Below are 27,280 nucleotides of genomic sequence, written 5' to 3'. Positions count from 1 at the left end.
AGAAGCTACTGAGCTTTTACTTGTTTAAAGCATATTACAAATTGCATAGAAAATCTACATTTGTTAATTCTGTCAGGAAAATGCATTATTCATAATGATCCAATTTAAAGTCTTGCAATATTGGTGGTAGTGTCAGAAGTTCCCTTTCACAGATTCAACACACAACTAAATCAGGTTGTACAATCCAATATCTTTCTGATAAAATGTCATATTTTACTAGAAAATCCATCATCCATGTATGTGTGTGTGTCATTATGTAGAAGTACACATATTATCAAAGACAATTTGATAGATTTTTGACTACAACGCCTGCTTGTTTCATTCAAAACAACTTCATTTCCCAGCATACACCTCAATTTGCCTTTATAATCTCATCAGCTGATCTGTCCTGGCTGGCAACAACAACAATCCTAGCGCACAGAAATTCGCTAGGGAAGGGGTTGATGAACAAAACAATGACAAAGCTAGGAAGGATTTCAATGCAATAATATACTTTAAAGTCTCCCGAAACGACTTGGGCGATTTTTCTTTGTATGCTTTTGTTGACCGACCAGTTATCGTAACATTCGTCTATAATATTATTGACAGCCGAGTTTACCAAAACTGTCTAGCTTGGATAACACAGCTAGCCAGCCAGTTGATGTTAGCTGTTTCAGACAGGGGCGATTGTGATTTGTTGTCGGTGTTTTGTTGATCAGAACTCGTAGTTTGTCACATTGACATAGGAATAGCTAGTTTAAAATAACGTTAACTACGTTAGTTGGCGAACTATTGTTTAAATGCTAAGCTACAGGCAGCTAACTTACTAGCTAGCTTTTTTAGGCAGCTGTCAGCTAGGTTATTTTATTTTCGAGCTAGGTAGCAATTAGGAAGCTAGCTAACAAGAGAAATAATTTATGTTTGATTCTAAACAGCTGGCTAGTTTTCCCAGCTGTGGTTTCAAGTTGGTGCCAGTTTGCACATATTCATGTTAGTGTGGTTAGCTATATGTTTCAGGGAAGTTGTCTTGCCAAACATTTGTTTTATTGCATACATTGAGTTTCCAGCTTTACTTTGCTGTAACTTATTTATTCTGGCAGTGTTATAATGTTCACGAAGCCAGTTATAACCGTAATGTATGTTATTGTCAAGAGCAGGTTGACTTAAAATAGCCGGAACAAACATTCAACCATATTGCCTCACAGTACTATATTTGCAATGTGTCACATATTGACATTTTTGTATTAAATGTATGGAATGCTGCAGTAATTGTTGGCTAATAAGCTGTAAGAAGTTGTAGTGGATCTTGAACCTTTACAGGTCAATTGGAGCACTGTCACCATGCAACCCTGTTAATAAGTCTACTTACATCAAAGTTGTCTATGTTCTAGGTGTTGTGTAGGTGTAGCCTATAAAGCACACAATATTTAATACTACGGTCATGTGTTATCACAAACTACTTAATTGATATTTATTTACTCTTCTATTGGGTCTATTTGGCGTTATAGTCAAATTACTCCAGCTAGCATAAAACTGTTCAGATTTGGCTTGTGAAGGAAAAATGAGTGGTCATGGTTCATCAGAAAAGGAAATTAACACCAGTCTAATTTGTCAAGAGAGCTATGCTTGTGGGGGCTCAGAAGAGGCTGCTTTTGAATGTGATGAATGTAGAAGCTTGCAGTGTGTTCGCTGTGAGCAGGAACTCCATAGTCAAGAGGGCCTGCAGAACCATGAACGGGTAGCAATAGGCCCATGGCATGTACCCTACTGTGACAACTGCAGAGGAGGGAAGGAAAGGCCAGTGAATGGCTGCCGCCACAGGTCTGTCGTCCGCTGCCAGAACTGCAAAGTCAACCTTTGCCAACCGTGTCGGAAAAGCACCCACAATGGAGGTAACAAGAGGAAGCACCCACTCACTGCCTATCCTCCTCCACCCAAACCTGCAGAGCTCAACTCAACCCCTTCACCCAAACCTGCAGAGATCAACTCAACCCCTTCAGCAAAACCTGTTGAAGTCAAATTAACCCCTCCACCCAAACCTGCAGAGATCAATTTAAGCTTATTGGTAGATGAGGCAGAAGTCCAGAAGGCACAACTTCTGGAGAAAGTCTGCAGTTTTCTTCTGGTTGATGCGAATGAGGAGATGCAGGTAGGTAGTGAAAGGAATAAAAAAAGTCCTTTTGAGTTTTTGCATTCTGTCAGTTTTATTTCTAAACTAAATTGTGTTTTGTGAAATGGAATTACCTCATCTGCTAACGCCACTCTTTTTTCTCTCCAGGTAAAGGACGATGGCGCGTTTGTGAAGAAATTGAACTGCAAACCTGACAAGCTGATCAAGGTGGTGTCCATCTTTGGCAACACAGGAGAGGGCAAATCCCACACTCTGAACCATACTTTCTTCATAGGCAGGGAGGTGTTCAAGACCTCCCCCACACAGGAGTCCTGCACAGTGGGGGTGTGGGCAGCATTCGACCCCATCCACAAGGTGGTGGTCATTGACACAGAGGGCCTGCTGGGTAACAGCTCCAACCAGGGCCAAAGAACACGACTCCTTCTAAAGGTGCTAGCTATCTCTGACCTCATAATCTACCGTACCCATGCCGACCGCCTCCATGACGACCTCTTCAAGTTTCTGTGTGACGCGTCGGACGCCTACCTGAAGCATTTTACCAAGGAGCTGAAGGCCACTACGGCCCGCTGTGGCCTCGACGTGCCTCTGTCCACCCTGGGTCCGGCCGTCATCATATTCCATGAGACCGTCCACACCAAGCTGCTGGGCTCAGGTCAGTGCTGAGAAATACTGTAGTCAACACTTACCATAGTATGCTGTACACAAATCGAAGATTGTTACTTGCTGCACTCATCAGTCTCATTGTTATTTCACCTTCCTTGACAGAGTGGAAGCAGGAATACAGTAGATTCATGCATATTGTCAAGAATGCTCCTATAGAAGATCATAAAACATGTGATTTGGTCATTACTGGTGCACAATCCTACTCATCCCTATCTCCCTTTGACACGCTAAGACCAGTATTTGTTATTTCAACAGAGCTGTTTTGATAGTGTGAACAGGTAACTGACCAGTCAAGCAGTTTGAATAATCTAGAGACCTTTTCCTTTTAAAGTATGTGGCTGTTGAACTGTAAATTATTTTATATCCCTTAAAATATTCTGAACAAAAATATAAACGCAACATGCAACAATTTAAAATATTTTACTGAGAAACAGTTCATATAAGGAAATCAGTCAATTGAAATAAATTAATTGGGCCCTAATCTATGGATTTCACATGACTGGGAATACAGATATGCATCTGTTGGTCACAGATACAGTACCTTTAAAAGAAAGGTAGGGGTGTGGATCAGAACCACAAGGCAAATGGTGGTCACACCAGATCTGGTGTGACCACCATTTGCCTTGTGCTACGCGACACATCACCTTTGCATAGAGTTGATCAGGGTGTTGATTTTGGCCTGTGGAATGTTGTCCAACTCCTCTTCAATGGGTGTGTGAATTTGCTACATATTTGCTACCTTCCATCTCAGTTTTGATTGATCAATGTAATAAGTGAAATGTCATTTTTATGAAGGGATATATAAAAGTTAAGTCTGTCTTCTCATCCAGTTCTTCGTTCTCCCTCATTTATAACAGACAATTCATCAGAGTCTGTAGATCGGTTGCTACTTGAGCGGTTCAGGAAGCTAGGCCGTTTCCCAGAGGCATTTAGCTCCATCCAGTACCGAGGCACGCGTACCTGCAGCCCCCCAACCGACTTTAGTGGCCTGCAGCGCACCCTGGAGCAGCTGCTGGACAACAACGCCACCCGCTCCCCTCGCTCCCCAGTCGTCATCTTCAAAGCCTTGCAGGTAGTAGACATGCTTATAACTCAGTCAGTAGTCAAATGGCTCCAAAACAGTTTCAAACAGGCTCACATTTACAGTGCCTTTCGAAAGTATTCGGCCTCCTTGAACTTTGCAACCTTTTGCCACATTTCAGGCTTCAAACATAAAGATATAAAACTGTATTTTTTGTGAAGAATCAACAACAAGTGGGACACAATCATGAAGTGGAATGACATTTATAGGATATTTCAAACTTTTTTAACAAATCAAAAACTGAAGAATTGGGCGTGCAAAATTATTCAGCCCCCTTAAGTTAATACTTTGTAGCGCCACCTTTTGCTGTGATTACATCTGTAAGTCGCTTGGGGTATGTCTCTATCAGTTTTGCACATCGAGAGCTTGACATGTTTTCCCATTCCTCCTTGCAAAACAGCTCGAGCTCAGTGAGGTTGGATGGAGAGCATTTGTGAACAGCAGTTTTCAGTTATTTCCACAGATTCTCGATTGGATTCAGGTCTGGACTTTGACTTGGCCATTCTAACACCTGGATATGTTTATTTTTGAACCATTCCATTGTAGATTTTGCTCTATGTTTTGGAACATTGTCTTGTTGGAAGACAAATCTCCGTCCCAGTCTCAGGTCTTTTGCAGACTCCATCAGGTTTTCTTCCAGAATGGTCCTGTATTTGGCTCCATCCATCTTCCCATCAATTTTAACCATCTTCCCTGTCCCTGCTGAAGAAAAGCAGGCCCAAACCATGATGCTGCCACCACCATGTTTGACAGTGTGGATGGTGTGTTCAGGGTGATGAGCTGTGTTGCTTTTACGCCAAACATAACATTTTGCATTGTTGCCAAAAAGTTCAATTTTGGTTTCATCTGACCAGAGCACCTTCTTCCACATGTTTGGTGTGTCTCCCAGGTGGCTTGTGGCAATCTTTAAACGACACTTTTTATGGATATCTTTAAGAAATGGCTTTCTTCTTGCCACTCTTCCATAAAGGCCAGATTTGTGCAATATACGACTGATTGTAGTCCTATGGACAGAGTCTCCCACCTCAGCTGTAGATCTCTGCAGTTCATCCAGAGTGATCATGGGCCTCTTGGCTGCATCTCTGATCAGTCTTCTCCTTGTATGAGCTGAACATTTAGAGGGACGGCCAGGTCTAGGTAGATTTGCAGTGGTCTGATACTCCTTCCATTTCAATATTATCGCTTGCACAGTGCTCCTTGGGATGTTTAAAGCTTGGGAAATGTTTTTGTATCCAAATCCGGCTTTAAACTTCTTCACAACAGTATCTCGGACCTGCCTGGTGTGTTCCTTGTTCTTCATGATGCTCTCTGCGCTTTTAACGGACCTCTGAGACTATCACAGTGCAGGTGCATTTATACGGAGACTTGATTACACACAGGTGGATTGTATTTATTATCATTAGTCATTTAGGTCAACATTGGATCATTCAGAGATCCTCACTGAACTTCTGGAGAGAGTTTGCTGCACTGAAAGTAAAGGGGCTGAATAATTTTGCACGCCCAATTTTTCAGTTTTTGATTTGTTAAAAAAGTTTGAAATATCCAATAAATGTCGTTCCACTTAATGATTGTGTCCCACTTGTTGTTGATTCTTCACAAAAAAATTGTTTTATATCTTTATGTTTGAAGCCTGAAATGTGGAAAAAGGTCGCAAAGTTCAAGGGGGCCGAATACTTTCGCAAGGCACTGTACATGAGGCAAACACTAAAACAAGAACGGGATGTTTTAACAAGTTAGAAAAATTGCTATTCATTAGTTACAGATATGTTTACTTTCACACTGTTTGAAAAATCTGGTCAGGCTATGTGTATGACATTTCTGATGTATTGTTTCTCTCTGTCTAGGCCCTAAGTGAGCGCTTCAATGGGGAGATCTCTGATGAGCTCATAGCCCACAATTGCTTCTTCCCCGATGAGTATTTCACCTGCTCCTGCCTCTGCCTCAGTTGCGGGTAAGTCCTCTCATTTATTTCATTTTCTCCATCTCATGCCACTGACTACAGCGAGGGTTTTAACCAGTCACATTGTTGTTGCTATTTTAGTTCTGGCTGCAAGAACAGCATGAACCACCTTGGGGAGGGGGTGTGTCATGAGGCCAAACACCGCTGCCGTTACTCACCCCAATACGACAATCGCATCTACACCTGTAAGGTTAGTTCTGTGGATATCCACCTAAATCTCGTACTACCTGAACCCAATGTTGCCATATGACATTCTGAAGATCTGACTCTGTATCAGGCTGACCGCAATGCCTCTGTTGTCCCACTAGGCCTGTTACGAAGGGGGAAAGGAAGTGGTGGTGGTTCCCAAGACCTCTGCGTCCTCAGATTCTCCGTGGTTGGGCCTTGCTAGATTTGCTTGGTCAGGGTGAGTGACACTTGAGGTCATCGGTTGGGGTTGAATTTCTACCGGTGTCTCTAATTTTAAGTCATGGTGCTTTTTGATCTAGAATCACCAATCCATTCATTGCTAACCCTAAGCTGTTTACTAACTTATTTGGTGCACTCCAGATATGTAGTTTGTCTTGAGGTACAGTGCATTCGGGAAGTATTCAGACCCGGTTTTCCACAATTTGTTAGTTACAGCCTTATTCTAAAATTGATTAAATTAAACATTTTCCTCGTCAATCTACACAATACCCCACAATGACAAAGCTAGAACAGTTTTTGAAAATGTTTACACATTTAAAAAAAACTGATACCTTTTACAATTTACATAAGTATTCAGACCCTTTGCTTATGAGACTTGAAATTATTGATCTTCCTTGAGATGTTTCTACAACTTGTTTGGATTCCATCTGTGGTAAATTCAATTGATTGGACATGATTTTGAAAGGCACACACCTGTCTATATAAGGTCCCACAGTTGACAGTGCATGTCAGAGAAAAAAACAAGCCATGAGGTCGAAGGAATTGTCCGTAGAGCTCCAAGACAGGATTGTGTCGAGGCACAGATCTGGGGAAGGGTACCAAAAAATATCTGCAGCAATGAAGGTCCCCGATCATTCTTGAATGGAAGAAGCTTGAAACCACGAAGTCTCTTTCTAGAGCTGGCCGCCCAGCCAAACTAAGCCATCAGGGGAGAAGGGCCTTGGTCAGGGAGGTGACCAAGATCCCGCTGGTAACTCTGACAGAGCTCTTCTATGGAGATGGGAGAACTTTCCAGAAGGACAACCATCTCTGCAGCACTCCACCAATCAGGCCTTTATGGTAGAGTGGCCAGATGGATGCTACTCCTCAGTAAAAGACACATGACAGCCCGCTTGGAGTCTGCCAAATGGCAGACCATGAGAAACAAGATTCTCTGGTCAGATGAAGCCAAGATTTAACTCTTTGGCTTGAATGCAAAGCGTCACATCTGGAGGAAACCTGGCACTATCCCTACGTTGAAGAATGGTGGTGGCAGCATCATGCTGTGGGGACATTTTTCAGCAGCAGGGACTGGGAGACTAGTCAGGATCAATGGAAAGATGGACAGAGCAAAGCACAGAGAGATCCTTGATGAAAACCTGCTCAGGACCTCAAACTGGGGCAAAGGTTCACCTTCCAACAGGACAACAACCCAAAGCACACAGCCAAGACAACGTAGGAGTGGCTTTGGGACAAGTCTCTGAATGTCCTTGAGGCCCAGCCAGATCCCGGACTTGAATCCGTTCGAACATCTCTGGAGAGACCTGAAAATAGCTGTGCAGTGACGCTCCCCATCCAACCTGACAGAGCTTAAGAGGATCTGCAGGGAAGAATTGAACAAACTCTCCAAATAAAGGTGTGCCAAGCTTGTAGCGTCATACCCAAGAAGACTCGAGGCTGTAATCGCTGCCAAAGGTGCTTCAACAAAGTACTGAGTAAAGGGTCTGAATACTTTTTTCAAATGTATAAATTTGCAAACATTTCTAAATCTGTTTTCTAATTTCTAATCTGTTTTAGCTTTGTCATGGGGTATTGTGTGTAGATTGAAGGGACAAAAATAACAATTTAATCCATTTAAAAATAAGGCTGTAACAAAATGTGGGAAAAGTCAAGGGGTCTGAATACTTTCCAAATGCACTGTATATGGTTATAACTGCTCTGTAAAATGTAACTTTTTTTGTGTCTCTGCAGGTACGTGATTGAATGTCCAAACTGTGGGGTGATCTATCGGAGCCGGCAGTACTGGTATGGGAACCAGGACCCAGTGGATACGGTGGTCCGCACTGAAATCCAGCATATATGGCCTGGGGTAAGAGAACTACCACACCACATACCTACTAAAATACTTCTAAATGCCTATTGGTATTATTTCCACATTCTCAACATAGTAAACAAAATAACTTGTAAACTTCTTGCAACTGAATGTTCACTTTCCACAGGCAGATGGATTCCTGAAGGACAATAGCAATGCAGCACAGCGTCTGCTGGATGGTGTTAACTTCATGGCCCAGTCTGTGTCAGAGCTCAGTGTGAAGCCTGCCAAGGCCGTCACCTCCTGGCTAACAGATCAGATCGCCCCGACCTACTGGAAACCCAACTCCCTCATCCTGGTGAGTGACAGAGGACCAACCACACATCATACGTGGAACATTTGAGTCAACACTTTCTTGTCCAGGAACCTGTTTATTTGCCCTTCGCTGCTTTTCAGCTGGGGGCCAATGTTACACAACCCATGTTTGCGGGTCACAAGATAAGGCTCAGATCGACCCCTCGTCCTAGATTCCCCAGTCAATAACTGCCTCTTGTTTTTGTTTTTCCCCTGTAATGTCCAGACATGCCTTAAGTGCCAAGAGGTCTTCCAAGACAACGATACCAAGCATCACTGCCGTGCCTGTGGGGAAGGGTTCTGTGACACATGCTCGTCCAAAGCCACACCTGTCCCAGAAAAAGGCTGGGGTCTGGTCCCCGTGAGAGTCTGTGACACCTGTTTTGAGCAGAGGGCCACACATACAGGTACCAACACCTCAAAGCCAAAGTTAGCCTGTATGTATTTATTATTAGCCATGCTGTACAGTGGTAACTTAGTATACTTAGCCTTTAAATCTGTTTTTAGCCTTAGTCTGCATACGTGTTTATTTTAGCCATACTCTACAGTGGTAACATAGTTGTATGCTTTGTACAGAGCTGTTGCATGCAGAGGTTGAAGATGAGGAAGGTGGAAACCTGGCCAGGAAGGTTGGAGAAGCAGTGTCAAACACACTGGGCGCCGTGGCTACTGCTATTGACATCCCACTGGGTGAGTGTTATGTAACACAAGAGCCAGATAGAATTGTGTAATGGGCAATGACTACAGGAATTTAAACCCATGGACAGGCTGCCATCTGGTGGCATATGAAACATTTCTCTGCTGCTCCTTATCTCAAATAAAAGTATTTTTAGATACTGCAGTATTAGGATACTTTTATCGTTCGACATGTTATTGGAAGTGCAATACTAAACCATTCTATTGTAACAGTCGTTTTTTACTGTGTGTCCGCTCTCTCTTCAGGTCTGGTCAAGGATGCTGCGCGTCCCACCTACTGGGTGCCTGACCAGGATATCCTCTCTTGCCACAACTGCCAGTGCAGCTTCACTGCCAAGTTGTCCAAGCACCACTGTCGCGCCTGCGGGCAAGGCGTGTGTGACGAGTGCTCGCTGGAGCGTCGGCCGGTCCCATCGCGGGGCTGGGACCACCCCGTCCGTGTTTGTGCTAACTGCAACCAGAAACCTGGAGACCTTTAACGGGGCTGGCCCTCTTCCCTTACAACACTGGACTGAACCACCTCTAGACCCTCCACCCACCCCTTATAGACCTCCATTAAATGGTTCTGTCCCGTGTCTGTGGCAAGTGTGTTTTTAGTAAAAAAAGTTTTAGGGTTTCTTATGCCTTGTGGAACAACAGGAACGTCTATGTAATTTGTCCTTATCAAAAGAGTGAGCCAGGAAGATATTTTGAGCTCTTCATTTACCCAAATCACAGCTTTTTTTAAATGGTTAAAAAATATTTTTCTACCATGGAAAAAAAGTACATTTGTAGCATGTTAGCAATGTTATTTTCTTCAGGAACCTGGGGAGGGGGTTAGTTTTAATCAATACTTTCCATAAGGCCTTGTTTTACTGATGTTACAATTAATGTTGAGGGGATAATGGTGTCAGTGAAGTCCCTGCTGCAGGTTAATTGCATGCTCTACTACACTATTTTAGGTTTGCTCTAAGTCTGTTGCAGCTTTATAAAGCTGCTGCTTATCATAGCCAGGAAAAAACAAAAAAAACAAACAAAGATTTGACTTAGATTTGAGCATGCATGACCACCCATATCCCATTTTTCAACCAGTCTGTCAAGAGTTAGTCAACTTTAGATTTAGGATATTTGGTCTACAAATAGCCTTTTGGGTTACTGCTTCTGTTGACACTAACTTCATATTTACTTCAGAGGTTATGGTTCTATGAAGACATGGAATTCTGCTAGAAGGTGAATTCAGGATTTTAGAAACTTTGTTTTGTAGAAAACAATTGTTCAGCTTGAGTCTGAAAGATGCATAGCCTTTGAGATGTTCAGAGGGTCTGGTGATCTCTGAATAAATCAATACCTAACCTCATTGTTATATTTTAACTTATACTGGGTGGTATTTTTGTAATGTATCTGACAATTTCTGTTAAGTGTATACACATGATGTGCATTATGCACCTAGAATTTGAATGGTGTGGCAGTTACTACCATTTGTTTGAATCTTGTTTGATCACCATAAGCATAGGCTGGTGGGACAATGAACTCAGCATTGGTTTTCAGCCCTCTGCTTCTGTGGCATTATTTGTCATCCATGTTAAAGATTGCAGTATCAAATAGATTGCATGCTCATTCTTTCATATTTTGTGCTTTTTAATCATTGAGAGATGATATGCTATATGTAGACAGTAGGTCATCTTAAGTTAGTTTAATGTGGTTTTATTTCTGAATAGTGTTATTGGTATATTTGAGTTCAATTGCTTTCTTGACTGGAATCGGTTGTCCTTCATTCATACAACACTTGGATATGCAGTCAGCTAGCATTTATACCTTAACCATTTCACTTCTTTGATGGTTAGATGAATAAGAGGCTGAAATGTCAGAACCCAGGGAACAATATTACCTGGATACATGCCAACCAAGCACATATGTTTATTTCCTTTGTGTTTGGAAAAAAATAAAATTATGAAAAAAAGGTTGTCCTGTAAGCATTTAAGAGATAATTGTCATTTTGTTAGATTTGTATTTTATTTTTGCCCTTTTGTCTAAGCTGTAACCCTAGATAGTGAGGTATAGAAATTACGATGGAATCTGCCTTGTCTGCTGTCAAAATGTTTATCTGATTGAATGATGTCATTGTATGAAACTAAGTCATGTCTGATTTGCTAATATTGCACAGAATAATAGCCAGGAATGTCAGATATGTCCCCATCTAGTCCTTTGTTTTCCAAACCTATTGCTTGAGAGAGACCTTTGTGACAGAAATGATAATGGATTGAATTCTCGACTCGACACTCCTAATGCACAGACAAAGAGGTATGAAACACTATGTTATGCTGTTATTGAACATACGATCATGAAAAAGTGTGGATGTCTGCATATTGACAATGTCCATAAGTGGTGGAATAACTATATTATTAAAGTCTTATCAGCTCATGGCTGTTTATAATTATTTGGTTTGGGAGGGGGCTATGGATATTTAGTCAGGTTCTATTTCAAATTTCTAATAAGATGTGCTCTTCTTCAAACCCTGGCAACCTTAGTTTTGTTGCATTGGTAGGAAGAAAGTTTCTGACAACTTTAGCTATCTCTTCAAGAAGTCAGTATCATAGACATATGGTCGGTATTCCGTTTTCTACAATATAAATATAGGCAGAACCCTTTAAAATCGTTTTGACAGTTTACTCATTGAGTTTACCACACAGGCCACGCCTTATTTACGTATACTGTGGATGCATTGGCCAACGATTTTACCCCGAGCCCTGATTGGTTGCTTTTGCGTAGGTTTCCCTCAGAACTGCAAGACGCTGATATTGCGTTACAGTGTAGCAAAATGGCGGCTGTCATTCAGAACCCACTAAAAGCGTAAGTAATTTTGACAAATTGATAAAATTCTATTTTGTTACTTTGTTGACAATACTTATATTAAAATGATCCGTCTTTTCAAGCAAGTACAAGACGCGTGCAAATGAGAAATAATGCTGTCTTAGCATTTTGTGTATGTCTACTTGCATAATGTGCCACCGCTTTCACCAAAGTAGTACCTACTTAGTTTTTTATTAGACATTTCTGCTTATGATTTACAGTATTCTAGCTATAATATTGGTTATGATAGGCGAATGATATATGAATTACACATTAGGCCTATAGCCTAAACCTGCTAATTTATTGACTCCCCATCCAGAGACGCTTTGACCGATACTTTTAATCCTACTTCAAAATTAAGCACAAAAGTGTTTCAACATGCATTGCGCTCTGACGAGAACGAATAAAATACAATATTACATTAATGTTGGATATTTACGTAATAACATTGACATTCCGATTCAGAGTCGTTTATAGTTGGTGTGAATTGTCGACATATCAACTTTGGCGCTGAGCGCAGATGTGGTCAGGTCCAGGACCCGGTAGAGCAAGGGAGGAGGAATTTTACATTTGCATGCCTTTCCTTCCGAAAGCGAAGTGACAGCAACGTGAGCCCCGGAATTTCAGTTGGAGATAGTAGGCCTATGTATTTTGTAACGCCAGTGCCATAATTTCAGTTTTATGCTACGCTCTGTGTGCAGGCACCACTTTATGAGTCTACAGTGTTTGTCCATGACTCCATATATGTTTTGTAGTATCTTTTTATTTAACTAGGCAAGTCAGTTGAGAACAAATTCTTATTTACAATGACGGGCTAACCCGGACGACGCTGGGCCATTTGTGCACCGCCCTTTGGGACTCCCAATCACGACTGGTTGTGATACAGCCTGGAATCGAACCAGGGTCTGTAGTGACGCCTCTTGCACTGAGATGCAGTGCATTAGACCGCTGCACCAATCGGGAGCCCTTTAACATTGTATCTAACATTCTTTTGTCAGAAAATATCTAATCATCCCATTGAAGTTGAGAAAAAAACTATTGTCAATTTAATCATTTCAAAGCAAGTTTGTATGTATTGAGTGGTATTGGCAACGCCTGTATGTACATTTTCTCAAAGACATGGACAAGACCTACCGGTAGGCCATTTTTGTTGCTATCCATGTTTGGACACTGACAGACTGTTGTAGTGCAGCAGGACAGTTTAGGTATAACCAGACCTTTTGAAATGTGCAGTACAGATGGTGAGACTGTCTGGAGGTGAAGAATGAGGGATATAACTTGACAGTGCCTTTTTTAAATGGAGGAGTGGTGCATATTAACCTGGTCCAGGATCCTGTGCCAATTTATCAGGATGCTATGGCAGATGTCAGTAGTGTAGAGAAAAGATGTTGGTTGGATGGGCCTGCAAAAATTTGGGTGGGGAAATACATTTTTTTGGGTGAGGCTAAATTCCTGCAGTTCTACACATTTTGCTATGGGGCAAAGATACAATTTAGCTGTTTTTAAAGCTGATTTCCTGCAATTTTGCCATGAGGCTGAGTATTTTTTTAAAGCTAAACTGTAGGTGTGTTGACTGTCATAAAGGCACTGGATTATGAGCTGTCTTGTTTGCTAAATGAACAAATAATGTAGGCAGTGGCATGGTGCATATAGCCATAGAAACACAGTGACGTATACCTCAATGTGGTCATATTTGTGGCTTGTTGGGGGTGTGGCTTTCAGTTAATTTTGGCCAACCATCCTATGAGAGTGAATGCCATTCCAGTTAATCTGAATGTCATTCCAGTGCACTGCTCTGAATTCTGAGCTTGTTTGCATTTTTAGGTAAAAAGACTAATGTCCCATTTGGAACAAGTAGAGAGAGCATATCTGCTCAATCTGATTGGGTGGGCCCAGGCCCACCTGTGCCTACGCTGCTGGACAGAAGACCCATCTGCTCCTCGGTAGAAGTACCCTGGCACCCCCATGGGCCCTACAGGATCAAGGGAGTGTGCTCCTCGCCTATACCCTCCATTTACGTATGATTGCCATTGTTATTATACATTCATGACTGCATAAATGAGAGGGAACAGCTCTACCACTGACAAGCATAAAGGGATAGTCTTGTTTCATAATTTCATGGCTGTGGTTCCCAGTTGGCACAATGTAGCCTAGTTTGAGCATGTGCCATTTTTTAAAATACATTTTGCTGGACTAATTTCCTCTAAAACACTTTATCCTTGCATCCAACAAGATCAACCTACACATTCTATTGTGCCTGAAGCTGCTGCTTCTTCATCTCATAGAGAGGTTTTAACATTCAAATGTGAAATGTCTCCTCGCTATAAGCTATGCTTAATGAAGTGTTTCAATCTGCTATAATTAGCCACATGTCATTTTTCAGATTATAATTAGTCACACTTGACACTAATTGGATGTTGCTCATGTGGACCAGTTTGACAATTTTGTATCAAGAGTATTCTCATTTGAGATTAGGCAAATTTAATTAGGGAGTCTTGTTGGCTTTGTTATAGAGAAGGATGTGGTGGGTGTACCTTAAGTGTTGCTCCTCCCACACTGTGTGTGTGTTAATTCCTGTATGCATGAGAGGGAGATATAGGGTGAGAAGAAGAGGGAGAAGGGCCTCTACAAGCTACTGATAAAATGGAGCATAAATATTGAAAATAAATATTGAGCCTGTGTGTGCACAGTGTGTTATCTTTAAAGATGACTCGGTGAACTGGCTATCTTAGCTATAGGGTCAACGTGTTCGATAGGAAGTCTTGTATGACACTATGCCATTACTCTGCGGTTGGCTTTGAGTGAGTCATGCTGTATGTGTATTGGTACTGTAGTGAGGTGTAGGCCTATCGTCATGGTTTTCCTCTAGCCCTCATCCTGGCTCTGTTGTGCTGATGGTTGTAATCAAGGGCCTGTTGTCAGAATGCAGTCTCTCTCTAGACCCTCCCCTCTTTCAATGCTGCAGCTCTGGTTTCCTGTAAAGCTGACATGTACCTACAAAACCCAAGACATTTGCCTCAACAGATCTCAAAAGGCAGAAGTTGTTGGAGGAAATGGTTATTCTGAAAAATATGTATTGTATTGCCCTTTTACAGCCTGTTGGAAAATGTATGGCTATAAGAGTATCAAGGTCTAGACAACAACATTGTAACTCCAACACTGTAACTCCAGCCCTCATAGGCCCTAAACTATACTGAACAAAAATATAAATGCAACAATTTCAATGATTTTACTGAGTTATAGTTCATAAAAGGAAATGAGTAAATTGGAATAAATTCATTAGAGAGCCTTAGGACCATGCCTCAGGACTACCTGGCCTGATGACTCCTTGCTGTCCCCAGTCCACCTGGTTGTGCTGCTGCTCCAGTTTCACCTGTTCTGCCTGCTGCTATGGAACACTGACCTGTTCACTGGACGTGCTACCTTGTCCCAGACCTGCTGTTTTCAACTCTCTAGACAGCAGGAGCGGTAGAGATACTCTGAATGATTGGCTATGAAAAGCCAACTGACATTTACTCCTCAGGTGCTGACCAGTTGCACCCTCTACAACCGCTGTGATTATTATTATTTGACCCTGCTGGTCATCTATGAAAATTTGAACATCTTGGCCATGTTTTGTTATAGTCTCCACCCGGCACAGCCAGAAGAGGACTAGCCACCCCTCATAGCCTGATTCCTCTCTAAGTTTCTCCCTAGGTTCCGGCCTTTCTAGGGAGTTTTTCCTAGCCACAGTGGTTCTACACCTGCTTTGCTTTCTGTTTGGGGTTTTAGGCTGGGTTTCTGTACAGCACTTTGTGACATCAGCTGATGTAAGAAGGGCTTTATAAATACATTTGATAGATTAGGGATTGATTAATCAATCAATGGATTTCACATGACTGGGCAGGGGCACAGCCATAGGTGGGCATAGGCCCTCCCACTGTGGAACCAGGCCCAGCCAATCAGAATGGGTTTTGCCGTATATTTTTTTGTGCTGTGATTTGATGCTTCACAAAAAGCCCTTAACCTTTCTATTCCCATAGCTTCTACAGATTGTAAATTAAAGATAAATTTTTTTGCTAAAATAATATATATATATATTATTGATCAATTTGAGTATGACTTTTCAAATCACCCAGTATTGCTATCTGCAGTGTTAGTTCTATGTAAATGTTGCAAGTCTTCAGCCATTCCTGGAGCTGTGACCAAAAATGAGCTACGTATGGACAGTACCAAATTGAATGATCAAATGACTCCTCGCAGCAAAATCTGCAGAGCTGGTAAGATTGTATCCCCCATATACTGTATATAACATTCTATTGGTTGCAATAATTTTGTATAATAATTTCAATTTAAAAAAATGAAGTTTTGAATCCTGCTTCGTTTTGCTTGTCAATTCATAAACCATGCGCCATGGAATCGGTACATCGCAAATCTCTTCCCAACTATTTTGCAATGTTTGCGTCCTTAAATGAAATTTGTATATATTTTTATTTATCACAATTTTCTTCAACAATTTTTGGTCTTTAATGCAGGGCCGACAGACAAGTTCTTTACTTTTTCCCCCTTCCACTTGCCTCTTCCATTTTTGTGGTAATGTTGCAATTAATTGGTGATCATTTTGGGTAGAGCAGACATTTTACATATGTCTGTGTTAGCTGCACGTGTGACATAACTCCACCAGTCCTGTTTATGATATAATTTACAAAAATGCTACCTTTTTAAATGTTTTTTTTAAATACTTTTTTAAATGTTTTAAATCAATTAGTATATTTGAGTTTAACCACAATATTTGCTGTATTATTTGTTCTGTCTTTGAGGTGGATTAAACTGAAATTGCAACCAACTTTCTAAGGCTTGTTTAAAAAATAACAATATTTTGGAAATTATTTAGTTTTCAGAAAACCGAAAGTGAGCAGTTGTAATCTGAATATAGGGAAAAAGGCCATTCTTGAACATGGGGTGATACATTCTTACTAATTTACAAGATAAATATTTCTGATTTTAAGTATAACTTTTGTATGCCTGATGCCTTTAGTGAGTCATTTAAGAATTTCTGCCCTCTGAATTCATACTCGTTATATAAGTAGGCCTTTTTAGTTTTGTCTGGCTTGCCATTCCAAAAAAAATTGAATATTTTTTTGTTCATATAATTTAAAACGTGTGTCACTAGGTGTAGGCAAAACCATAAGCAAATAGATAAACTGTGATATGACTAAAGATCATGGGAATTTTTCCACGAATAGACAGGTATTTTTCTTTCCATGGCAGCAAGATCTAATCTATTTTTGCTAACTTTCTATAAAAATCTATTGGAGTGAGAACATTTCTTTCTTTCGGGATATGTATACCGAGTATGTTCACATCCCCGTCAGACCAATTTATTGGTAAACTACACGGTAATGTAAAAGTATCATTTTTCAGTGATCCAATGCGTAATATAGTACACTTATCATAATTTGGTTTTAATCCAAAGAGGTTAGCCAAAGTACGTAGATCCTTTATGAGGTTGTGGAGGGATGCTAATTGTGGTTTTAAAAGAAAACATGAATGATCAGTGTACAATGAATGACACCATTGTTTTTAAGCCACGGATTTCTAATCCCTTAATATTATTGTTGGATCTAATTTTAACAGCTAACATTTCGATGGCAATAATAAATAGATATGCCGATAGTGGACAACCTTGTTGTACTCCTCTTGACAGTCTGAAACTTTCTGAGATGTAGCCATTATTTACAATTTTACACCTAGGGTTATCATACATAACCCAAAATCGCAATATTCTAGGCATTTTATATATAAACTCCAGTTGTACTTTATCAAAAACCTTTTCAAAATCAGCTATGAAAACCAGGCCTGGTTTCCCCAATACTTCATAGTATTCTATTGTTTCCAGTACTTGTCTTATATTATCTCCAAGGTATTATCCATGTAAAAAATGGTCTGATTAGGATGGATAATATCTGACAATACCTTATTAATTCTATGCGCCAAGCATTTAGCTAGAATTTTTTGCATCATAACACTGACGTGTAAGAGGCCTCCAATTGTTTAAATGGACTGGATCTTTAAATATACACTTGGATTCTGTTTCAGTGATAATGAAATCAGACCTTCTTGTTGCGAATATATAGGAGTGGTTAAAACATGCTAATAATGGTCCTCTGAGTATATCAAAAAACAGTTTGGTATATTTCCACTGGTATGCCATCCAGCCTTGGAGTTTTCACACACTTAAAGGCTTTAATTGCATCAAAACATTCCTCCTCTGTAATTTGGCCATCACAGAGTATTTCTGTACAGATGTTAATTTTACATTATTAATAGGAAAGAAATCCATACAATTAGCTTTGTTTAGTGGAGATGGAGGAGACTGAAACAAAAACATATTCTTAAAGTACTTTACTTCCTCTTTCAAAATATAATTCTGTGAATCTTGTGTGACTCCATCATTTGTAACAAGTTTCAATAAAAAAAATTGGTAGCATTTCTATGTTGAAGACTGAAAATAATTAGGACTAACACATGTTTACATGTTGTTTTATATTTTTGCTCAGTATAAAACTCTAGGGGTTCCTCAAATGTAGTGTAAAAATAAATGGAATTAATGTTCTGAATTAGGCTTCTGCAGATCACTTGGCTTGCCTGGCCTCATGGAAATTGAGTTATCATTCTCTATTATGCAAAATGTGTGTTCATCTAATGCTCAAACTAAGGGCTGGGCACAGACATGCGACGCCCAGATTGTTGACAGGAGCACACTGATCGAGGAGGCCCCAGAAGCCACAATATTATTTTGTTGTTGTTTCCCCCTCACTCACATCTGTTAGATGATGTGTGCTTTTGAGCTAGGCTTTCCCTTACTGTAGCTAAGTCACAACAGTGTCTGGTTAGCTCTGCTATGTATTTTTACCGTTGGAACAACCTTCCAACCACTTCAATGTCACACAAAGGTGCTAAATAACGGAGAGTGGGGGAAAAAAACGTATGTGAGTATGAGCGGTGCCTCTCTCACCTCTTGTGCTCTCAGACGCTGAGGCTCGTCACTCATGATGAGTGTTGGAGATGTCTCTCACCTAGGCTGCTGCATCTGCTGCTCAGGGCCAGTGCACTAGTAGGATGAAAGACACGCAGCAGCCTTTGAGACAGACAGTTGACACCTCATAACAGAGGGAGCTTTTAACATGACTTTCGCGGCTTGTTTGTTTTCTATCCTCCTGGATGTTTTTGGTCAGACGCTGAAGCTCGACTGAAGTGATCTAGGTACAGCATTCAGATTCACATGACATGATGGTAGTTTAAGGCCTAAATGTTCTTTAAGTCGGTTAGTAGCCTAATGACTGTATTGTTCAACAGTTACATGTGTTGTAGCTGTTTATGGCATACAATCTTGAAACATGATTGAGGTGCTATGACATATTAGTCATTTCTGGTCCCAGGAACGTGGTGCTTTAGTTTGGGCAGGCATAATAGTCATCATTATTATCAGTAGTCTAGTCTTGAGGTTTATTTAAAATTGAATAAACTCTGTCACTCACTGCTCAATCACCTTTTCAGATGGATTATTTTATATTAAACCCTCAAGCGAGCGCTTACCAGTTGGCCACTCTGCATGTGCATAAACCCCAGTTTGTGATTTGTTCCTGTAAAAATTCCTGTGCTGCTCAGAGGCTAGTTTTAGAGCCTTTAGAAATGTCATTGCTCTATGAAATTTCCACAAGGCAAAGAATATCATTGTCATTATTATCTAGCCTACTATTCACTGTCTTTGTTGGTTTATAACACGAGGAAGGAAAACAATGCAGCCTGCTAGTTACCGTGCAATCCTTTCTGATGGTTTGTCTTTAACCTCTCTCTCTGAGCTTCATGCTCTCCGTCTCTCTCGTGCTCTCCCCTTCTTTCTCTCCCTTCTTTCTCTCTCTTTTCCCTCTTATTGCCTTGTGTACCTGGAACTGTTTACTCTTCACAACCACACTGACATGCAGCCTCATTCCAAGAATCCTCAAACACTGTGGCTTTGTCTTACCGCAGTGCCTTCCTCTATGTGAGGGAAAACATTCCAAGCATGTCTGTTTATCTGTTGGAAGTTGTCTAATCAGAGAGTCAGGGAGAAAGAGAGGATAGATTTGTAGGACAAGGAGGAGAGAGAGAAAGCGGATTTGGCCTTCTTTGCCCGGCCCAAGCGTGCCAATGCCTCCTCTTCTCACAGACCTCCGTATCTCTAATTGAGGCTGGGAGAGCTACGATTATAGCGCCTCATTAAGTGTGTCTTTTCAAAATGGCTGCTTGTGCGTTTTGTAATCGAGAACATGTGGTGAAAATGTATTATGGGTAAGCTATACCAGTGGCGGGCCCAGCTAGGTAGAACTTTACACAGGCATATGTTGCTGCCTTTTGTGTAAGATTCAGCATTTATCCTCATCTTTGATGTAGTCAAATTAAAACCTGTCTGTGTGCTAGCGGCTCTGCTGAGATTAATTAAGCAGACTAATTACCATATGAGCTGTGTGGCAGGGACTGAAGGTTTGAATGTGAAATATCCTCCTTTCACAGCAAATATTAACATTGATACCCTAAGGGGCTGCCAAACTATCACCGGCATTGGAAAAAATCTCCAAACTATAAGATCATTGAGATAATGTTAGCAGTAGTTGTGTCTGTAAGTCTTTATATGTTAGACATGAGACTCTTTGAACACATTCTATATTGTGATACCCTCGCCCAGCACATCATCTTCCTCATTAATTCATCACCCTAAATAGAAACCAAGGCTCACTACTGTGTAGAATCAGTCATGTGATTCAGTCATGTCCCAGCGACCCAGAGGTCATGATCAAATCAACTGTATTTATAAAGCCCATTTTACATCCACACATGTCAAAGTGCTTATACAGAAACTCAGCCTAAACCCGCAAACAGCAAGCAATACAGATGTTGAAGCACAGTGGCTAGGGAAAAACTCCCTACAAAGGCAGGAGCCTAGGAAGAAACCTAGAGAGGAAGCAGGCTTTGAGGGGTGGCCAGTCCTCTTCTGGCTGTGCCGGGTGGAGATTATAAGAGTATATGGCTGTTAAGGCCAGATTTTTCTTCCAGATGATGTAAGGAAAGGCCAGGGATCATCAACTAGATTCAGCGGATGGTCAGGGGGTCGGAACATAATTACAAATCATTTGTAGACTGCGAATTGACCGCAAGAAGCCCAAAAAGATATAATATTTATCTAAAACATAATAATTTCAAACCTCACTTGCAGCTGATTTTCTGGTGTTTTACAGTCTTGAAATGAATGAATGAAAGTGCAAAAAATATATATATATCAGAACTTGATGGGCCAATTTGGGCTACGGGGCACCAGTTGGGGAACCCTGGGCTAGGCTATATGAATGTCACGCCAGTCTCCGCAAAGAGCAATGTAAGCATCACACAGACAACATTCATCTTAGTCACGTTGTTTGTCCATGGTAAAGCCACTTCAATCAGCGGTTGAAGATCCTGGGAATAGTGTTGTTTGATTATTTGATTGACCCTGGTGATTAACATGATTTAAAAGCTGACTGTAATCATCATTGCATTTCTGCTGGTCGCTAGGGAACGGCCCATGACCCGCCATCCCTGATTGTATGCCGACAGAGCAGTACAGAGGATGAAGAGGTGAAAATATGCTTCCAGAATGTAGCCAATACCAACCCTATAATGTTTTACATGGTGTATAATCTGTCAGATCAGGAAAACCTTTATTGATTTATTTTATTGAACCTTTATTTAACTAGGCAAGTCATTTAAGAACAAATTCTTATTTAAAATGACGGCCTATACAAACTCATTTTATAGTTTTGTTTGGGGCTGGGTTTAGGTCTACAAGATCTACATGGCTTAATGTACAGTATATGACAGTCAAATGGAAACTTCTCTTCCCCTGAAGAACATACGGTCTGTAGGGATATTTCTAGTGGTCCATGGTGGTCAGTGAGTCATGGCTGAAATGAATTGTCTGGTTAGCCACTAATCTGGTATTTTGGCCTATTTCAGTGTCTATAACAGCCACACAACCACATGTGGTGTTGACCTCTGTCTGAATTGTCTCCCTGCTGCAGGTTGGGTGACCAGTTCTACAAAGAGGCCATTGAGCAGTGCCGCAGCTACAATGCCCGCCTGTGTGCCGAGCGCAGCGTGCGCCTGCCCTTCCTGGACTCCCAGACCGGTGTGGCACAGAACAACTGCTACATCTGGATGGAGCGCCACCATCGCAGCCCTGGTGGGTAGAGAAGCACTACTCTGTTGGTTGGGAGTTATGATGGCTGGCTCTGTGGTTTACTAAAGGCCAATTCCACGCCAACAGTGTTGCTGAGACTCAGATTTTTCACTTTGAAATGTATGTCAAATAAAAACAGTCTCGGCATCACTCTTTTAGCATGGAATTGCCTTAAAACTATCATTCAGTTGACGTTTAGTGGGTAATGTCATCTGTCTAAATATGTCCCTCTGGACACTACAGCTACACACATGTCTAATATAATGATATCCAATAGTGTTCATGTTCCCTCCAGGAGAACTATTCATATACAGTGCATTAGGAAAGTATTCAGACCCCTTTACTTTTTCCACATTGTTACGTTACAGCCTTATTCTAAAATTGATTAAATTGTTTTTTTTTTCGTTCATCAATCCACACACAATAACCCATAATGACAAAGCAAAAACAGGTTTGTAGAAATGTTTTCAAATGTATAAAAAAAATCAAAATTGAAATATCACTTTTACATAAGTATTCAGACCCTTTACTAGGTTGAAGCACCTACTAGGTTGAAGCGATTACAGCCTCAAGTCTTCTTGGGTATGACGCTACAAGCTTGGCACACCTGTATTTAGGGAGTTTCTCCCATTCTTCTCTGCATATTCTTTCAAGCTCTGTCAGATTTGATGGTGAGCGTTGCTGCTTAACTGTTTTAAGGTCTCTCCAGATATGTTTCATTGGGTTCAAATCCGGGCTCTGGCTGGGCCACTCAAGGACATTCAGAGACTTGTCCCGAAGCCACTCCTGCATTGTCTAGGCTGTGTGCTTATGGTCGTTGTCCTGTTGGAAGGTGAACCTCCGCCCCAGTCTGAGTTCCTGAGCGCTCTGGAGAAGGTTTTCATCAAGGATCTCTCTGTACTATGCTCTGTTCATCTTTCCATTGATCCTGACTAGTCTCCCAGTCCCTGCCGCTCAAAAACGTCCCCACAGCATAATGCTGCCACCACCATGCTTCACTGTAGGGATTGTGCCAGGTTTCCTCCGGACGGGACTCTTGGCATTCAGGCCAATGATCATGATCTGAGAGTCCTTTAGGTGCCTTTTGGCAAACTCCAAGCTGGCTGTCATGTGCCTTTTACTGAGGAGTGTCTTCCGTCTAGCCTCTCTACCATAAACGCCTGATTGGTGGAGTGCTGCAGAGATGGTTGTCCTTCTGGAAGGTTCTCCCATCTACCCCAGAGGAAGTCTGGGGCTCTGTCAGTGTGACCATCAGGTTATTGGTCACCTCTCTGACCAAGGCCCTTCTCCCCTGATTGCTCAGTTTGGCTGGGTGGCCAGCTAGCTCTTGGAAGAATATTGGTGGTTCCAAACTTCTTCCATTGTAGAATGATGGAGGCCATTGTGTTCTTGGGGACCTTCAATGCTGCAGATATTTTTTGGTAGCCTTCCCCAGATCTGTTCCTGAACACAATCCTGTTTCGGGAGTTCTAAAGACAATTCCTTAGACCTCATGTCTTGGTTTTTGCTCTGACATGCACTGTCAACTGTTAGACCTTATATAGACAGGTGCCTTTCCAAATCATATCCAATCAATTTAATTTACGACAGGTGGACTCCAATCAAGTTGTAGAAACATCTCAAGGACGATCAATTTTGTTTCTCATAGCAAAGGGTCTGAATACTTACAGTACCAGTCAAAAGTTTGGACACATACTCATTCAAGGATTTTTCTTCTTCTTTTTTTTACAATTTTCTACATCGTAGAATAATATTGAAGACAAAAGCTGTCATCAAGGCAAAGGTGGATACTTGGAAGAATCTAAATTCTAAAATATATTTGGATTTGTTTTACACTTTTTTGGTTACATGATTCCATATGTGTTATTTCATAGTGGTTATGTTTAAACTATTATTCTTCAATGTAGAAAATAATAGAATAAAGGAAAACCCTTGAATGAGTGGGTATATTAGTAGGTGTGTCCAACTTTTGACTAGTACTGTTTATACAAAAGTATGTGGACAACCCTTAAAAATGAGTGGATTTGGCTATTTCAGCCACAACCGTTGCTGACAGGTATATAAAATCGAGCACACAGCCATGCAATCTCCATAGACAAACACTGGCAATAGAGTGACCTTACTGAAGAGCTCAGTTACTTTCAACATGGCACCGTCATAGGATGCCACCTTTCCAAGAAGTCAGTTTGTCAAATTTCTGCCCTGCTAGAGCTGCCCCAGTCAACTGTAAGTGGAAAACGTCTAGCAGCAACAACAGCTCAGCTACGAAGTGGTAGGCCACATAAGCTCACAGAACGGGTCCGCTGACTGTTAGAGCGCGTCTGTCCTTGTTTGCAACACTCACTACCGAGTTCCAAACGGCTTCTAGATGCAACGTCAGCAAAATAACAGTTGGTCGGGAGCTTCATGACATCGGTTTCCATGGCCGAGCAGCCACACACATGCCTAACATCACCATGCGCAATGCTGGAGTGGTGTAAACCTCACCGCCATTGGACTCTGGAGCAGTGGAAACGCGTTCTCTGGAGTGATGAATCACACTTTACCATCTGGCAGTACGATGGACAAATCTGAGTTTGGTGGTTGCCAGGAGAACCTTACCTGCACCAATGCATAGTGCCAACTGTACAGTTTGGTGGAGGAGGAATAATGGTCTGGGGCTGTTTTTCATGGTTCGGGCCAGGTCCCTTAGTTCCAGTGAAGGGAAATGTTAACACTACAGCATACAATGACATTCTAGACGACTCTGTGCTTCCAACTTTGTGGCAACAGTTTGGGGAAGGCCATTTCCTGTTTCAGCAGGACAATGCCCCATGCACAAAGCGAGTTCCATACTGACATGGTTTGTCGAAATTGGTGTGGAAGAACTTGACTGCCCTGCACAGAGCCATGACCTCAACCCCATCGTACACCTTTGGGATGAATTGGAACAGTGACTGCGAGCCAGACCTAATCGCCCAACATCAGTGCCCGACCTCACTAATGCGTGTGGCTGAATGGAAGCAAGTCCCCGCAGCAATGTTCCAACATCTAGTGGAAAGCCTTTCCAGAAGAGCAGAGGCTGTTATAGCAGCAAAGGGAGGAACCAACTCCATATTAATACCCATGATTTTGGAATGAGATGTTATACGAGAAGTTATATGTCCATATACTTTTGATCATGTAGTGTATATCAGCTGCATAGCCTCATCTCCTCTAATCTGCATTGGATGCGCTCAAATGTTTGGGAGGCTACTGTGTGCATTTCATCAAAACACTTGCAGTCAAACAACAAATAATACTGCACACCTCTGGTTCTTTTCCTGTGTTTGGTCTGGACTGCGTTCTCACCTGCAGCAAACCATGGTACGAATGGAATCGCACACCACCTTTTTTGAGATATGACATTTTTGGCCGATATCCAATATTTTCCTTGCCAAAAAAACCAACACCGTTAACCAATATAAAAATAAATTGCGGCCTTTTATGCATTCTAATACAGTTAAATAGTTAACACACACACATGGACGCAGCGGTCCAAGGCACTGCATCTCAGTGCAAGAAGCGTAACAACAGTCCCTGGTTCGAATCCAGGCTGTATCACATCCGGCCATGACTGAGAGTCCCATCTATCGGAGCACAATTGGCCCAGCGTTGTCTGGACCATCATTGTAAATAAGAATTTGTTCTTAACTGACTTACCTAGTTAAATAAAGTGAAAATTATGACAATAAAGTGACAATTATGGTCAGTAAAGAACTTTAAGCTCCTCTCTGAATAAAAAAAAACCTGTCAGTATTTTGCCCCTTGATAACCAGTGCACTTCTGTGTGTTGTAAAAGCGTTACATGGTCGAGAGTTCATGGGCCATGCTTTAACAAAGTCAACCATTTTCATTGTAATATCCAAAATGTCTTTCAAGCTGTCAGGCACCCCTTGGCAACAAGAGGCTCTCGTGGATGCTGCAGTGACCCAAGTGGCGTCGGGAGCGACTGCTTGCACGTGCGTTACCACTCCACTATGTCTCCCTGTCATGGCTTTTGTGCCATCAGTACAGATACCAACACATCTTGACCACCAAAGTCCATTTGATGTCACAAAGCTGTCCAGTACTTAAAAAATATCCTCTCCTGTTGTCCTGATTTCCAGTGGTTTGCAGAAGAGGATGTCTTCCTTAATTGACCCCCCCATAAACGTAACGGACATATACCAGGAGCTGTGCCAGGCCTGCCACTACTGTTGACTCATCCAGCTGTAATGCATAGAATTCACTGGCATGTATGTGATGCAGTAATTGTTTAAAAACATCTCCTGCCATGTCACTGATGCGTCGTGAAACAGTGTTGTTTGATGAAGACATTGTCTGTATAGTTTTATAGGCCTTTTACCCCAGCATTGTCCCAGTCATATCTGCAGCAGAAGGGAGAATTAAGTCCTCCACAATAGTATGGGACTTGCTTGTCCTAGCCACTCGGTAGCTCATATAAGGCACTTCTTGCCCCTTATTAATGGTATCTGTTGCTTTTATACATGTCTTACAACTCGAAAGTCATCTTAATTCTAAAAAAGCTCCTGTGGCTTATTTTTCAAATTGGCATGTTTTGTTTCTAAATGTCTGTGCAAGAGTGAAGGTTTTATCGAGTTGTGAGATAGTTCTTTTGCACATATAACACACTGGCAGAGGAAAGGCACTACTCCCAATATAAGTGAACCCCTTCGATGGTCCAACATCCCTGTCTGTTGTTCGGTGCTTTCCCAGGTAAGGGGGCAGTAGCTCTTCGGCTGCATCAGATTCACAACTGTCAGTGTCCATGCTAACTGGGTTAACAACAACATGTAGAATTACTGATGCTAACATTGGATGTGCTCGTGGCACAGAAAAACTTGGGTTGTCGACAGGTGCAGGTGTGGTACTGCTGGTAGTAGCAGTACTACTAGTAGAGCTGGTATGTGTGTCTATTGACCCAGGCCTTTACTCTTTTTTTTAACAATTTATCAATTTTCAAGCAAACGATATGAGCAACAGCTATGTTTTCTTTATTCTGTATTCTTTATTCTGTGTTACAGCATTCATCCCACATAATGCACAAAGCGTTTCATGTTTAAAAAATATTACATTGAAACCGAAATCTGTGATTTCTTTTTTTTATAATCGAACCGAAACGACCTCAAAAA

General features: G+C 41.4%; 2 protein-coding genes across 4 annotated transcripts in view; both read left to right on the top strand.

Moving 5' to 3' along the window:
- The first annotated feature begins 382 nt into the window (after positions 1–382).
- LOC118362471 (zinc finger FYVE domain-containing protein 1) lies at positions 383–11,464 on the top strand. The gene is made up of 11 exons (XM_035742825.2): positions 383–2,128; positions 2,258–2,762; positions 3,631–3,845; positions 5,699–5,805; positions 5,896–6,004; positions 6,123–6,220; positions 7,954–8,071; positions 8,202–8,372; positions 8,595–8,775; positions 8,945–9,058; positions 9,311–11,464. Exons 1-11 carry the CDS (start codon positions 1,541–1,543, stop codon positions 9,541–9,543), a joined length of 2,439 nt encoding a protein of 812 aa, XP_035598718.2. The 5' UTR covers positions 383–1,540; the 3' UTR covers positions 9,544–11,464.
- Positions 11,465–11,732: 268 nt separating this feature from the next.
- LOC118362165 (zinc finger protein DPF3-like) overlaps positions 11,733–27,280 on the top strand; it is a 37,072-nt gene continuing 21,524 nt past the window's right edge. The window contains exons 1-2 of one of the 3 annotated variants that reach the window (XM_052486192.1): positions 11,733–11,893; positions 21,970–22,130. In XM_052486192.1, the coding sequence (XP_052342152.1) occupies positions 11,862–11,893; positions 21,970–22,130 (193 nt within the window). In that variant the 5' untranslated portion in view covers positions 11,733–11,861. Of the gene's footprint in view, positions 11,894–13,767; positions 13,912–21,473; positions 21,527–21,969; positions 22,131–27,280 lie in introns of those variants that run through there. The other 2 variants (XM_052486191.1, XM_052486193.1) reach the window with 2 other exon arrangements.

Source organism: Oncorhynchus keta, chromosome 29 (genome assembly GCF_023373465.1).
Source record: "Oncorhynchus keta strain PuntledgeMale-10-30-2019 chromosome 29, Oket_V2, whole genome shotgun sequence".
Lineage (NCBI taxonomy): Eukaryota > Metazoa > Chordata > Actinopteri > Salmoniformes > Salmonidae > Oncorhynchus > Oncorhynchus keta.
This window is presented reverse-complemented; position numbering and strand designations above follow the sequence as displayed.

Coding starts and splice junctions, on each gene's coding strand:
- LOC118362471 (XM_035742825.2), top strand. CDS start 1,541: ATGAGTGGTCATGGTTCATCAGAAAAGGAAATTAACACCAGTCTAATT. Junction 2,763..3,630: donor CACCAAGCTGCTGGGCTCAG/GTCAGTGCTGAG, acceptor CATTTATAACAG/ACAATTCATCAGAGTCTGTA. Junction 3,846..5,698: donor TCATCTTCAAAGCCTTGCAG/GTAGTAGACATG, acceptor CTCTCTGTCTAG/GCCCTAAGTGAGCGCTTCAA.